This window comes from Suncus etruscus, chromosome 6, assembly GCF_024139225.1.
Source record: "Suncus etruscus isolate mSunEtr1 chromosome 6, mSunEtr1.pri.cur, whole genome shotgun sequence".
In the NCBI taxonomy this organism is placed as follows: domain Eukaryota; kingdom Metazoa; phylum Chordata; class Mammalia; order Eulipotyphla; family Soricidae; genus Suncus; species Suncus etruscus.
Genome location: NC_064853.1, coordinates 24,839,016 through 24,852,318, shown reverse-complemented (window position 1 = coordinate 24,852,318; position 13,303 = coordinate 24,839,016). Strand labels below are relative to the sequence as shown.

Sequence of the window (13,303 nt, the reverse complement as noted above, 5' to 3'; positions counted from 1 at the left end):
CAAGACCCTGCTACTGAATATAGTGAGAGGTTCAGGCAGGTGCAGTGATGGTCTCTAGTGGTTTATCAGAATCAGGAGTTGAAGGCTGAATGCCCTTGTATCCAATGCATTCTCCAGTCTCTTCTTTGTCTTAAGTCCCATCCCTACACAGACACTGGCACAGAGTATCTCCTCTTAGGACACCCTGCCAGGAGTGGAAGATGCTTGAGTCCACTCACCAAAAAGTGCTCTTGTCCATGTCTCCTGAATGGCTGTGCTGAAAGGCATCATTGGAAGAAGGGATGACAACCACTTCCTCCTGTCATTCTGTGAGGCTGCATACAACAGTCCTCAAAGGATGCATGGTGCCAGGTCAAGATCCAGGGGTTCCGACTCAGACAGGCTATGCCAAATGTTGGGTCCCAGGTCTGTGCTTTATACCTGCCAGGCTGCCTTCCATTCTGTTATAGTGCCAGGCAAACTAGTCTCTCTATTGGGGCCACTGCTGGTGCCACTGATGCCTCAGAACAGCCTGAACTAGAAACGACCCTGCTGGTGAGATCTCACCTCTCCTTTATGATGGCAAGAAAAGAACATTCGCCAGCCTGCTCTGTACTACACAGCCAGGGGACCTGAATTCCAACTACAGGGATGGCCGAAGGGAAAAAGCAAGGACTCCATCTCTGCAGAGGTTTTGAGGCAACCATGGTTATGTTTGCGTTGGATGTAACCTTGCTATCATAGCACAAATGAAACCCCCAGATTTAATAAGACTGAGACAACTGTGACGTGAGAGTTACAACAGGATATTGCACAGAGATTAGGGTGCTTCCTCTGAAGCATAGATGGGCCATAGAGAGGCCAGGGTGGGGGCCGGATTGTGCCGCGTACTGCAGGCAAGTCCCAAAGGATCGAAACTGGGGCACAGGGGACCCGCTCCTGCCAGCAACTGGAGGCCCCTTGAGACCTGCCTGGAGCAGGAGCATGCAGGCTAAATGTGAGCCAGCTGCCAGGCCAGTGCTGAGTGAGGTGGGATGGAGGCTCACCTCGGGAGCGAACTGTGGAAAAGGCTGCTGGAAAGGTAATAAAAGGATTAACTGCTATTTCAGTGGGCCGTTTACTCTTCCATCAAAGTGTCTCATCTATTTCCTGTTCTCCAGAGGCTCTGGGTCCAAAATTCCTTTGTCTATTACAGCACATGGTAGCTGAGGCCTGTCATAAGAAATTAATAATCTTTCGGGCAGGGAGCTGTTATGTAGTTGGGTGTGGGCAGCTCAGACAGTAGGAATGGAGCAGTGGGCAGGGCGGAGCTCAGAGGAATGTTCTGCTCCCTGCTACAGGTGGGGACCCAGGAACTCTTAGCTGACAGAAGCTCAGTATGAACAAGAGCAGCACAGTTTAGACAGAGGTGGGCTCGGTCTCCGGAAGGCTCTATGCTGCATGTCTTGCTGAGTTTTTCTCTTCTCATTCCTGTGAGAATCTATTTCTGCATTTGTGACTTAGGGTGTCAAGCTAACATGGTGCCTGGGGAAAATGATGCCATCTCAGCAAGCCTGTTTCTCAACTGAAAAATGGGTTCTCTTGTGTTTATAAGGGGTCATCAGTAGGTTGCATGAGTGGGTGCTGAGACTGATCCCACACTGAGAAACTGCTAGCTGGCACTAGGCTAGAAGCCTAGTGGTCCCTGAGAGGCCAATCCACGTCTTCTCAGGGTGATGGGATGGGCCAGCAACACTGTCCGAACTGGGTTCTTCATCTGTAAAAACCCTCTTAGCAAGAGTCAACACAAGTGCATATGCAATGGCCGGAGCAACACGTCCTCCATGACACCCTCTGGGTCTGCCCTCCCTGGACCTTTGCAAATTGCTTTACTGCACTTGTCACTCATCTCCACACCCAATTTCCCCAGCTCTGACCATAAATGCTACTTGGCAGGCCTAGGTCTGGGCCCCAGACCAACACCTATGCCAGGAGATGTTGGTGTCCTGTGGAAGCAAATGAGACTCTGGCAAGCTGGGTCAGAAGCCAGAACCCAGAGAGATGCTGGAACATCTGGGCCTTGGTTCCCCACATCTCCAAGGGTAGGCAAGGCTGGAACTAAATCCCTAAGGTCCCTCAGGGTCAACTCGATAACCTCTAAGTTCTGGGAGTCACATGGGAGACCCTAGCACTAGAAGGATCATAGGGGTTCAGCACATATAGCTAAATTAGTGCCCCCCTCCCCGCCACAGATATACACACCAGTGAGGCACCAGTAAGAAGATGTAAAGTAAAAGAGCTAAAGTAAGATTTAGCTGTGGGTGCGAGGATCCCGGAGAGAGATTGAGAAAAATTGAGTTTCTCAAAGATTGGGCCTGTACTGGTCGCTCATCATCCCTTCTAAGGTTGGGGCACACTTGCCTCAAAACCCAGAGAGCTGAGCACCTGGGGACAGGTCAGCCAGGGCCTCTCTCTAGTCTCCTCTGGGCCCAAAGGCACCACCAGGCAAATTCACAGCCGCTTGCTTCAGCCTCAACTGAAGCCAACACAGCTTCTCTACTTCCATCCTTCAGACCCTATTTACTGCCCCATGGGGAGCCCTTTCACACCTTCACATGCAGCCTCCATGGCACTGAATGGAGCCCTCTCCACAAGCAGTGGGGCCGGGGGCACTGGTCATGCTCGGAAGTGTACCCCATCCCACGGCACCCTTCCCATGAAGCATCCACATGGTGGGGCATGGGATGATAACAGCACATGGGAGGCACATGACCTTGGCTATGACACTGGTCCTGCAAAGCAGACATGGCTTCCATCTCTGCTCTTCACTCTATCACTGCAGGTACTCTGCCAACCCTTGGGTTTAGTTCAGATCCAGGGTAGACTGCGTATAGAGGAAGCCACATTACATTATGTAATGAGAAATAGAGAGAGAAATAGGCATGCGGCCAGCCCAGCTGCTCTCCTTGAGAGCATGTCGCCACCTGAGGAACCGTGTCTGACACTGAGTCCCAGTCATGGCCTCGGAGTATAGGACACAGCATGACCATGTGCACAGAAGCCCTGCTGTGGCCTTACCAGGGTGCAGGGATGGGCTCCCTGCTGAACTGCTGGACAGGGAGCCATTGGGAGCCAATGGGGCCATGGCCTCATACTCACCATGCACTTGTTGGGTTTCTCACCCGAGTGTACCCGCATATGGATGAGCAGCTTATAGCGGGCATTGAAGGGCTTGTAGCGGCGCACGCAGCCAGCCCAGAAGCAGGTGAAGTCCTCGCCTTTGCGTTGGTCGATGTGGCTCTTCTCAATGTGCCGTACTAGCTCCTCCTGTTGCTCGTAGGCTGCACAGCAGTCCACCCAGCGGCAGGCCTGCCTCCCGGCTGCAGGCCTGCCTGGCAAGCCCAGCCCCAGGCCACCCAGACCAGGACCAGGAGGCAACTGAGGCAGTGGATAGGGGGGTGGCAGGCCCTGCTGGTGTGGTCCAAAGAGCTCTGAGAACTCATCTGCCGGCTCCTGCTTCAAGAAAGCGGCCTTCCGGCAGGCGTCCAGCTGCATGCTACCCTCTCGGGTCTCCATGGATGCAGGGCTGGGCCGGGCCCGCCTGGCAGGGCCCCCCAGGTCTCCTGGCAGAGGGGGGCTCCGAAGTCCATTCACGCAGCTGACCAGAGCGGTGTGGGAGGAGCGGGTTATGGAGGAGACGTCAGAAGAGGCACAGGAGGAGGAGGAGGCTGAGGAGGTGGGAGATAGGCCCAAGAGGCAGCAGCGCTTCAGGTGGGCCTCTGGTGAGGGGCCCAGGCCGGGGCTAGGCTCGCTGCCCAGCAGGTAGCAGGAGGGTGCGGGGCTGGTCAGGTCACTGTGCAGGTGGCTGGTGCCAGGTGGGGCCCGACGGTGGGCAGACGGTGTGGCCCGAGTTTCCGTCATGGCCCTGTAAGTGGACAGGGACTCCTGCTTGATGTGCTGAGGGGCTGGAAGACTGCCGTTCACACAGGTGGCCAGGGGTCTGGGTGACCTGAGGACAGTGGCAGAGATAATGTGAGGAGATGGAACTGTAGCATGGAGAAGCATTGGTCCTGTGTTCTCTGCACCACCAATACCTGAGTCAGCTCTCAGCAAAGTGCCGAGAGGTGCGGCTACTCAGCTATTCTCCCAATATGTAGGGAGGGGAGAGAGATATAGAATTGAGGTGAGTAGCAGAGCAAGGGCAAAACTCCTGCCTGCAGAAACAGTGAGGGCAAGCCAGGGGCTGCCTATCTCAGCTTCTGGAGTCCCCAAATACCAGGATTTGTGCCACCCTTCCCTAGTGATAGCAGAGTTTTTCTGTGGGTTATTTGGGATCTCAAGTTACACAACCCCCAAACTGTCAGCTTTTCTTCTCCTGGGGTCAGTACTTTAGCATAGATAGATAGATAGATAGATAGATAGATAGATAGATAGATAGATAGATAGATAGATAGATAGATTAGATGAATAATAAATTAGATATAAAGAATAAATAAATAGTATATTGGATAGATTGTAGATTAGTAAATTAGATAAATATAAGATAGTAGATTGAAAGAATAGCTAGGTAGATATAGAATAGGTGGATCGATCATAGGTAGATGACAGATATTAGATAAAGAGATGGTAGATAGATAGTAGATGATAAATAATAAATGGGTTATAAGTATCCCACTCAAGCAGATGTCTTCCCAGTGCCCTCCCCACCCACATTCACCTCTGCCAAGCTCAAGAATGCAAACACATGGTGAACACCTCTGTTTTTCCTTTCGTTTGAAGGGACTTCATAGCAATATTGGGGGTTTAGGTTCACCCCAACCATGCTCTGTCAGTGTGAACTTGGTGGTTCAAGTCTTGGGCCTGGGATGCCCAGGGACCACATGGGAGGGCCGTATCTTGCAGTACTTGGAGGGGGCATGCTATGCTGGGCACCACACTCGGGCCTCATGCAAGCCAGGCATGTGCTCTTCTGAGCTATCTCCTAGCTTTCTGCTTTGATGTTTTCTATGCTGCACAGGGCCACAACTTTTCAGAAGAAACTTGGAGCTTTCTGCTGGCAGTTGGGCCCCTCATGCCATCCCTGAGGAAACGGGGTGCATGTTTGTTCATCACCTCAAAACCCAGTTCCTGTCTATGCTTATTGCTTATGCTCAGGGTAGCAGACAGCCTTGCTCAGCTTTCTTTCTATCTGGCCCTCAGCCTCTCTCCTGAGCCCTCAGTTTCCCTGAGGTGTGTATGGGGTACTCCTACCTCCTATTTTGGCCTGATCTGGCAGTGCCAGTCAGTGGCAAGCAGGAGCAGGAACCAGCTCTTCCTGAATCAGGAGCCTATGACTCCCCCATACTCCCCACAGCTGCTTTCCCGCCCACAGGATAATCTGGTCACTGGGCCACCCCATTTCCTGTCACCTTGGGTCCTGGTAGGGAACTCCTGGAAGTGAAGTGACCCAGATTTTCTAGCAGAAATTCAGGGGAGAGGAGGGTGATATGGGGCTCATGAGGTCCCCTTAAGAGACCAGTTTGGGCCAAATCCATAACCCAGTGTGACTGAGTTTGGCGACAAAGCCTTAGGGATAAGAGTAAATTAAATGCGATGAAGATGGGGGTATCCTAGCCCATAGGTCTAGTGTCCTTAGGAGAAGATGAGGGCCACCAACAGAGGAGGAGGACAACCATCCACAGGTGAAGAAGTGAGGCTTCAGGAGAGACTCACACCCTGGTGCCTTGGCCCAGAGCCTTTGACACTGAAGCGTGAGGACAAGACTGTCTGTGGGCAAGGCAACACCTGTCACTGAATGGGGCAAGACTAAAATGTGCCAGATCTATTAGAGCGACCCACAGGTTCTGGGAGGGGAATGGGGCATCCTCATCCCATCCTATGGGCATCCACACCCATCCCACACCTATTCTCTCAGCAGAGGGCTGGCACAGTATAAGTGCTGCACTTGTGCCTTCCCCACCCCACCCTGATTGCAGTCCCATTTCAGAACCACTGAGGCCTCATCTCCTGCAGCATGTTTCACAAGCAGGCATCCAGCTGGGTACCCCGTAGCCCCATTGTCACTGGCCTTTGGATCTTCTGTTTCCTGTGTGTCCTGCTACTCTCCATCCTCATGTAAAATCCAAAGGCCTCCAGGGAACTCCCACTGCTTACCTGCTTGGGAGGGGAAAATGCAGCAGCCTCTCGCAAGCTGGGGGGTGGCCCCGGGGTGGAGGGGTGTCTGCCGCAAGGAACAGGCCTTGGCAGCAGGTGGGGCTGGGACCCTCGGCCAGGTCCAGGTCCAGAAGGCTCTTCTCTGGTCCAGTGGTGCAGTGGCCATAGCTCCCGTTCACTAGACAAAGAACGACAGAAAGAGGGGACAGATTAGGGGAAATATACAAGGCATAGGGAGAGGCCAGAGCGATTGCACAGCAGTAGGGCATTTGCCTTGCATGTGTCTGACTTGGGACTGACCCGGATTCAATTCCCGGCATCCCGTATGGTCTCCTGAGCCGGCGAGGAGCCAGAGTAACCCAAGTGCCGCTGGGTGTGACCCAAAACCAGGAAAAAAGAAAGTGCCTTTGGTTGCTGGCAGCCTGAGATCCTCATGGCCACCTAGTGTCATCTGGAAGGGCCTGGCTTTAGTCTGGGCAGAAGGCAAGTTCTGTGCTGCTCAGAAGGCAGGGAGAGCAGCTCTAATGCCCGTGTAGATGTGAATGTGCACCAAGATGTGTGAGTGCGTGCATGCACGTGTGTGTGTGTGTGTGTGTGTGTATTCTGTGTGCAGTATGCATGCCTGTATGATCGTGAGTGTGTGTGCAGCATGTGCATCTATGTGCTAACTATTGTACATGTGCAATGTAGAAAATATGCATTGCATGTGCAAAATGTATAGTTGTGATGTGTCTACATGTGTGTACATATTTGTGTATATGCAAGCAAGGAAGGAGGTCTCATGCAAAGTCTTTCTCGTTGTGAGAACATCTGTTTGCACTGTTTACTTCTGTGGGTTACATGCCACAGAAACACACAACTTTGGGGCCAAAGTGATAGTATAGCAGATTCCCATAGGTCCTCCGGCACAGTGAGGAGTAATTCTTGAGTGCTGAACTCAGGTGTAACCCAAACACCAAAAAAAAAAAAAAAAAAAAGAATAATAATAATAAAGGAAGAAACATAGCTGTTTCCCATCCCTTCATGCAGTGCACAGCACAGCCCTGCCAGTCCAGTCACTGGGGTTCGGTGAAGCTTTATTGAGTCAATCAAGGGGAAACCAGCTCTGAAGGAGCTTACTAAAATGTGAAGTCAGTACAATACAGAGGTCCCTTGCAGAAATGAGGCCCTGGTTCCAAACTCAGGGCCCCAGACCTGCCCCGAACCTTGCTAGGAATATTCCTGGACAGCCTCGGGTACCTCAGGATGTGGGTCTGCTGATCCCCAGCAGCACCACAGTCTCAGGCCCTCATACTTGACAAAAACTGAGAACACTCCAGCTATTGGGCAGGATTGTCAGTAGCCACATCTTGTCCCTGGGCCTGTTGCCCATAGTCCAGGAGGGTTAATATGGGACAAACCTCTCAGGGTTTCCAGCCCATCACTTGGCAGAATTTGGTTAACCAGGACAGAATGAACCTATGGGATGCCTTTGGGAGCCCCAGGGGTCCCCAGCCAAGGCTATGACACATCCTTCCACCAACTTTCCCATAAGTCATGGGTAATGGGGAGACCACCGTGCCAGGGACTCAGATGCCCAGTGAGGCTCTGGGCATGGGTGTAAGTCCCATTTTCTCAGTCCCAGCTTGGGTGGAACACCAGACCAGCTCCCCAACACCTTCAAGTGCCCCCCTTCAGACCCACAAATCATCCCAGAACTACCGACACAGAGCAAGAATGTTGTGACAATGAGAGAAAGACCTAGTAGCTGAGGAGAAAGAGCCAAGTGAGCAGTGGCCTGGCCAACAGTACATGCACCCAGTGTTCCCACTAGGTCCCGGGAACCATGTGCTATATTCAAGAAAGGAACAGGGATTGTCCCCACATTGTGGTGGAGAAAACTGAGGTGCAGGGATGGTGCAGATGATGCAATGAGAAATTTCACTGATATGCCAAGTCAGACCTGTCCCCAGCTAACCCCTTCCCACATTATACACCCCACTACACCTCTCAGCCCACCCCAGGCAGTGATCCTTGAGGTCTGTGACTGCTGAGGGCTCATCCTAGTCTCTGGGGTCCAGCCCACATCCTGCTAGGCACTTTCCAGTTTGGCGAGGACACTGTGCCTGGGATGCAAGGCAGGGGTGCAGCTCAGGCTAACACTGGGAGAAGTGGGTGAACTTCTTGCAGAGGGGACACCTTCACTCCCAGCAGAGCCAGGCGTATACTGCAGGGATGAACGCCCGCTCCCTCCCGCTGGCTGCACTGCTGCTGGGCCGGCCCCTCACAAGCTTAGTTTTTAATAAGTTGGTCGTTTTTTAATTAAAAAGCAATCCCTGGTAACAAATGTGAACAGTCCGAGTTAATGAGAGCCGGCTGCCGCTCGTTTAAGCCTGGCTCTGCTTGGCAGTCCTGGCTTCCCGAATCGCTTCGGCACGCCATTTTATTGTCCCATTGAGGCAAAGCCTGGGCCCGGCCCTCAGAAAACTGTAGCTAATTTTATGACCATTAATAGCATTTGGAGCGGAGCACACTTAATCATCGCTCTGCTCTGTGGGGTGTTCACCCAGCGTTTTTGCCTGGGGCTGGAGCCCTTCTGAGCTTCTTTCCGTGACCTGCCAGGCCTGCAGAGGGCCTCTGGGTCACTCAGCTCTCCTAGATTGGGGGCAGAGGGGTCTAGACACCTCCAGGGAGTCCAGCACCCACCAAGGTCTCAATCCTCAAGCTCTTCCTACATACCGACTACTGGGTCCTTCCTAAAAGGCTCCATCCTATGATGTGGGCAAGCAGAGGTTTGGGAGATATGGGGGCTTCTGACCTGGCTCAAGGTCTGTGTGTGTGGGCCACAGTTCAAGCCAACATTCCTCACTCCTCAGCTCAGTGTCTCTATCCTGCTGACCCTGAGCCAACGGGTAACAGTTACCCTCTTCTCATCCCAACAAGCGCCCCCACCAGTGACTCCAACTGGTATTTTCAACCCCCGGTCAGCAGACCAGTGTGGGTGTGGGAACAGGCTGAAAATCACAACTGCAAGGAAGGTCATGTGGAGGGTCATGCAGAAGAACTGGGTTTCCACTGCCCTGGACAGCAAGTGCCAAAATCAGGCTCTTTGGTCCCAAGAGAGAGTCCAGCAGGTAAGGCATGTGGCTTACCCAAATTTGGTTCCCAACATCCCAACACCCCATCAGGAGCGATCCCTGAGCACAGAGCCAAGAGTAATCTTTGAGCACTGCTGGGTGTGCCCCCCCACACTAAAATATACAAATGTCGAGCTTCAAGGGAAGTTTCAGGGTTGAGCCCGGGCACAGAGAAGCAAGTGAAGACACCAAGAGTTGAGTGGTCCCTAGACTGCAGAGGAAGTCAGGGCTGGGCTGAGACCCAAAGCTTTGTGGGGGGGGGGGGAACAGCCAGTACTGAGAGAGAACCAGGGCAACCTTTTCTCCCTTGGGAAGCTGAACAAGCAGGTCTGGGGGAAAAGAAGCCGTAGAGTTAAAGGGTCAGGGATCCCACCTCCACTAAGCCATAGTTACATGGCCCTCAGGCACTGGGACCACTGTCTATTCCCTCCACCCGGGGCATGTATGAGAAGTGGCCATCCAGGCTCATAGCAATTGCTGCCACACTTTGCCATCTCCAACTTAGTTTTAGATGTCACCTCTGAGCTTGACCACAAACCAGAAACTCACTGAACTGGCTCAGAGCAGGCAAGCAATTTGCCCAACCTCACAAAGCAAATGTAGGGCTCTTGTTACATGGCCTCAGCTCATCTACCATCTAGTCAGTAAACTCTCCCTGCAAAAGAAAGATTGTAAAAAGCTCAGCCTTGCCGGGCTGTAGAGTCTTTGCCATGCCACTCAAATCCACTGCCACAGAGAGCAGGAAGCCAGTTTCCAAGCTACTGATCTAGAACAACAGCTCATTGGTTCCTGGGTTGCACCAGGCCAAGCATGAACCTGCATAGTGCTGGAGAAATACTTTGCAGTTATATAGACAAGGCTCCAGACTCGGAGGACCTTACATGTCCATGTATCCTGACACAGCTCATGGCACTAAGGGGTTGAGAGCTGATGAAGAAGAGACCATTCCCAGGACATTCAGATCTTCACCACCACCACAAGCATCCACAGATGAGATGAACAAAGCACAGGGATTTGCTTGCCATCAACTGGGGATGCTGGATGTGTAGGATGGACTTTCTAATGACGGAGCTCTGGGGTGGGGCTCTCATCCTGGAGATGGCTACTGTCCTGCTATGTCTCTCATACTGCCTTCTGAAAAGCTTATTTTATTTCTACATATATTTTTCTAGTAATGCTTGAGGGACCCTGTGTGGTGCTTAATTTTGAACCCAGGTCAATGCAAACATACTATCTCTCGACCCCTCTTTGTATACCTTATCATTTAATTTTAGTTTTGGGGTCACAGTCAATGTGCTTGGGGAACCCTGTGGTGCTAAGGACAAGCCCAGGTGAACTCATGCAAAGTATGTGTGCTGTCCCACAGAGCTATTTTCCCATCCCTTACATATATTTTGAGCCTTACCAATATTTAAATAGTTGGTATTTATTTAAATGTTTTCCTTTCTCTTGTTTTCACATGGAGTCATTTACCTTATGCATGAAAATTAAAATGTTTAGTTTAGCTTTAATCTTGTGTTGTTGGTTTTTTTTAAGTGAGGACACAGCCAATAGTGCTGAGAATTTTTCCTGGCTCTGCACTCCTGGCAGTGCTTGGGAGGGTCGAATGGGATGCCTAGGATGGAACCTGGGTCAGTATATGCAAGGCAAAGACACTACCCACTAACACTCTGGTCCTTAGTTGTAATTTTTTGAGGTATCCTGACCCCAGATTTGATCCCTAACCCTGCCTGAGTATAGCTGGGACCCATTCTTGAGCACTAAGCTGTGCAAAGTTCCACTAGGTATGGCTTAAAAGCCAAATAAACAAAATGACAATAACAAAAAATACCCAATAATATATAACTTTCATATACCTGTTGAAATTTTCCATTCAGTGATATATTTTATACCTAGCAACTCTGGTTATTTTAAACCTAGGTCTTAAATTCCACATGTGTGCTGTCTGTGAGTCTATTTTGTATCCCCACCCCTTGATCATGCATCCTTCTATTCCTGATCATTCTTTACTGAACATACAAAATTGTGTATGAAGTTTGGGAAGGCTCCAGATGAAATCTTCCTCCAGAGAAAATTTCCTTTGGCTTGTTAAAAGAGGGGGTGATAGGGGCCGGAGAGATAGCATGGAGGTAAAGCGTTTGCCTTTCATGCAGGAGGTCATCGGTTCGAATCCTGGCATCCCATATGGTCCCCCGTGCCTGCCAGGAGCAATTTCTGAGCCTGGAGCCAGGAATAACCCCTGAGCACTGCCTGGTGTGACCCAAAAAAAAAAAAAAGAGGGGGTGATCATGTTAATCTGCTTTGAGGTTTAGCTGTTTAAAAACTAGGCTTCAGAGGCACAGTGGTAGGGCGTTTGCCTTGCATGTAGCTGATCCAGGACGGACCTAGGTTCAAACCCCAGCATCCCATACAGTCCTCTGAGCCAGGAGCGACTTCTGAGTGCTTAGCCAGTAGTAAACCCTGAGTGTCACCGGGTGTGGCCCAAAATACAAACAAACAAACAAAAACAAAAAACAAAAACAAACTGGGCTTCATTCTTTCTGGGTCCCCAAAAGGAAGCTGAGAATTCTGAGGCTCTCCTCCCCTTCCCTTGGCACTGAAAACTCCACTTTTTGTCTTCCCAGAACTTGAGTTTGTTGAAAACTCTGCCTAGTTTCTCAACATCTTAATCGCCACACTGTTGATTTCTTGGCCACTTAGCCTGTGCTGCTTAAAAATCAACACACATCTTGGAAGGAAATTGGCCTGTACATCATCCTCACATCTCAGCACTTCCTGTCGCCACAGAATCCTGACTGCTATGATCTGCCTATGTTGGAGGCCCCAAATCCTAGAGTTTGTCTCTCCTGCATGCTCCGGCTGCAGGAAGTTCTGCTGACTCTCAGTTCTTGACCCTACGCCACTTGCAAACTTGGTTGAGAGGAGGAAGCAGCACCAAGTATGGGATATGCCTCAATGCTTCTCGTTTCTTTGGAGTGTTGTGTCCTTAAAGTCCTGGCGGTCATGTATTCTTTAGTGTCTTAGGATGAGTCTGTGTGTGTGTGTGTGTGTGAGAGAGAGAGAGAGAGAGGGAGAGAGAGAGAGAGAGAGAGAGAGAGAGAGAGAGAGAGAGAGAGAGAGAGAGAGAGAGAGAGATCTGTGCCTCTTCCTGAAGTGTCGTAGCTGTCCAGCTACCTCTTCCCCAGGCACAGTGCTCTTAAGCTAGGGGCAAATGTCTGCTAGTGGCCCTGGGACGGGGGCCGCAAACATAGATTTCAGGTTCAATTGAGAAGGAAAGACTACCCTGGCCTTGTGGGGGAGGGGGTGCAAAGCAAGGTAAGCAGAAGAAAGCACTGTCTATATTTGATAGCACATTTAAGCATCTCCCAGGAGAGGGATTGGATTGACAGTACAGTGGGTAGGTTGTTTGCCTTGCACGTGGCTGACATATATTCCATCCCTGGCATCCCATGTAGTCTCCTGAGCCCCTCCAAGAATGACTCCTGAATGCAGAGCCAGGAGTAACCCCTGAGCACAGCCATGTGTGGGCTATAAACAAACAAACAAACAAACAAAATAACTGGTAGGGCACTTACATGAGATCGACCTGGGTTCAATCCCTAGCATCCCATATGGTCCCCCGAGCACCACAAAGTGTAGAGTTTGGGTGTGACCCCAAAATAAAACAAAACAAAGCATCTCTGGGGACAGGGGAGGGGTGACCTAGAAAATTAACTGTGATATCTCTTAAAATTCTCCAAACTGATGTTTTAAAACACTGCCACATATTCCAAAGCATGGGCCCGGAAATCACAGCACAACTGGAAATCTATAGCCTTTGCCTGCCTCTGGCCACAATGCCAGTTTTCTGAAGCTGAATGTTTCCAGGGGCGCAGCTCTTAGGTTAAGGATGCCAGGATCCAGCACCAAGGAGAGTCCTGGTGACCAGAAAGTGTGACACTGAGACCATCCTTCCAGAAGGTCTGCAGCTTCCTTGAGCACCCACACAGAGCCCCCCATCTAGTGCAAATCGTGAGAACAGAGAAAGGTGCCCATTCCTGTTTGTTTTGGTCTAACCCTAGAACAGGAAATAAATG

The 13,303-nt window shown here is 51.0% G+C and overlaps 1 protein-coding gene across 1 annotated transcript in view; it reads right to left on the bottom strand.

Moving 5' to 3' along the window:
* Nucleotides 1-13,303, bottom strand: part of GLIS1 (GLIS family zinc finger 1) — a 188,388-nt gene that overhangs the window by 66,606 nt on the left and 108,479 nt on the right. Inside the window, exons 2-3 of the mRNA XM_049774705.1 lie at nucleotides 6,112-6,289; nucleotides 3,118-3,967 (exon numbers count right to left, since the gene is read on the bottom strand). Of these exons, the coding sequence (XP_049630662.1) occupies nucleotides 3,118-3,967; nucleotides 6,112-6,289 (1,028 nt within the window). The remainder of the gene's footprint in view (nucleotides 1-3,117; nucleotides 3,968-6,111; nucleotides 6,290-13,303) is intronic.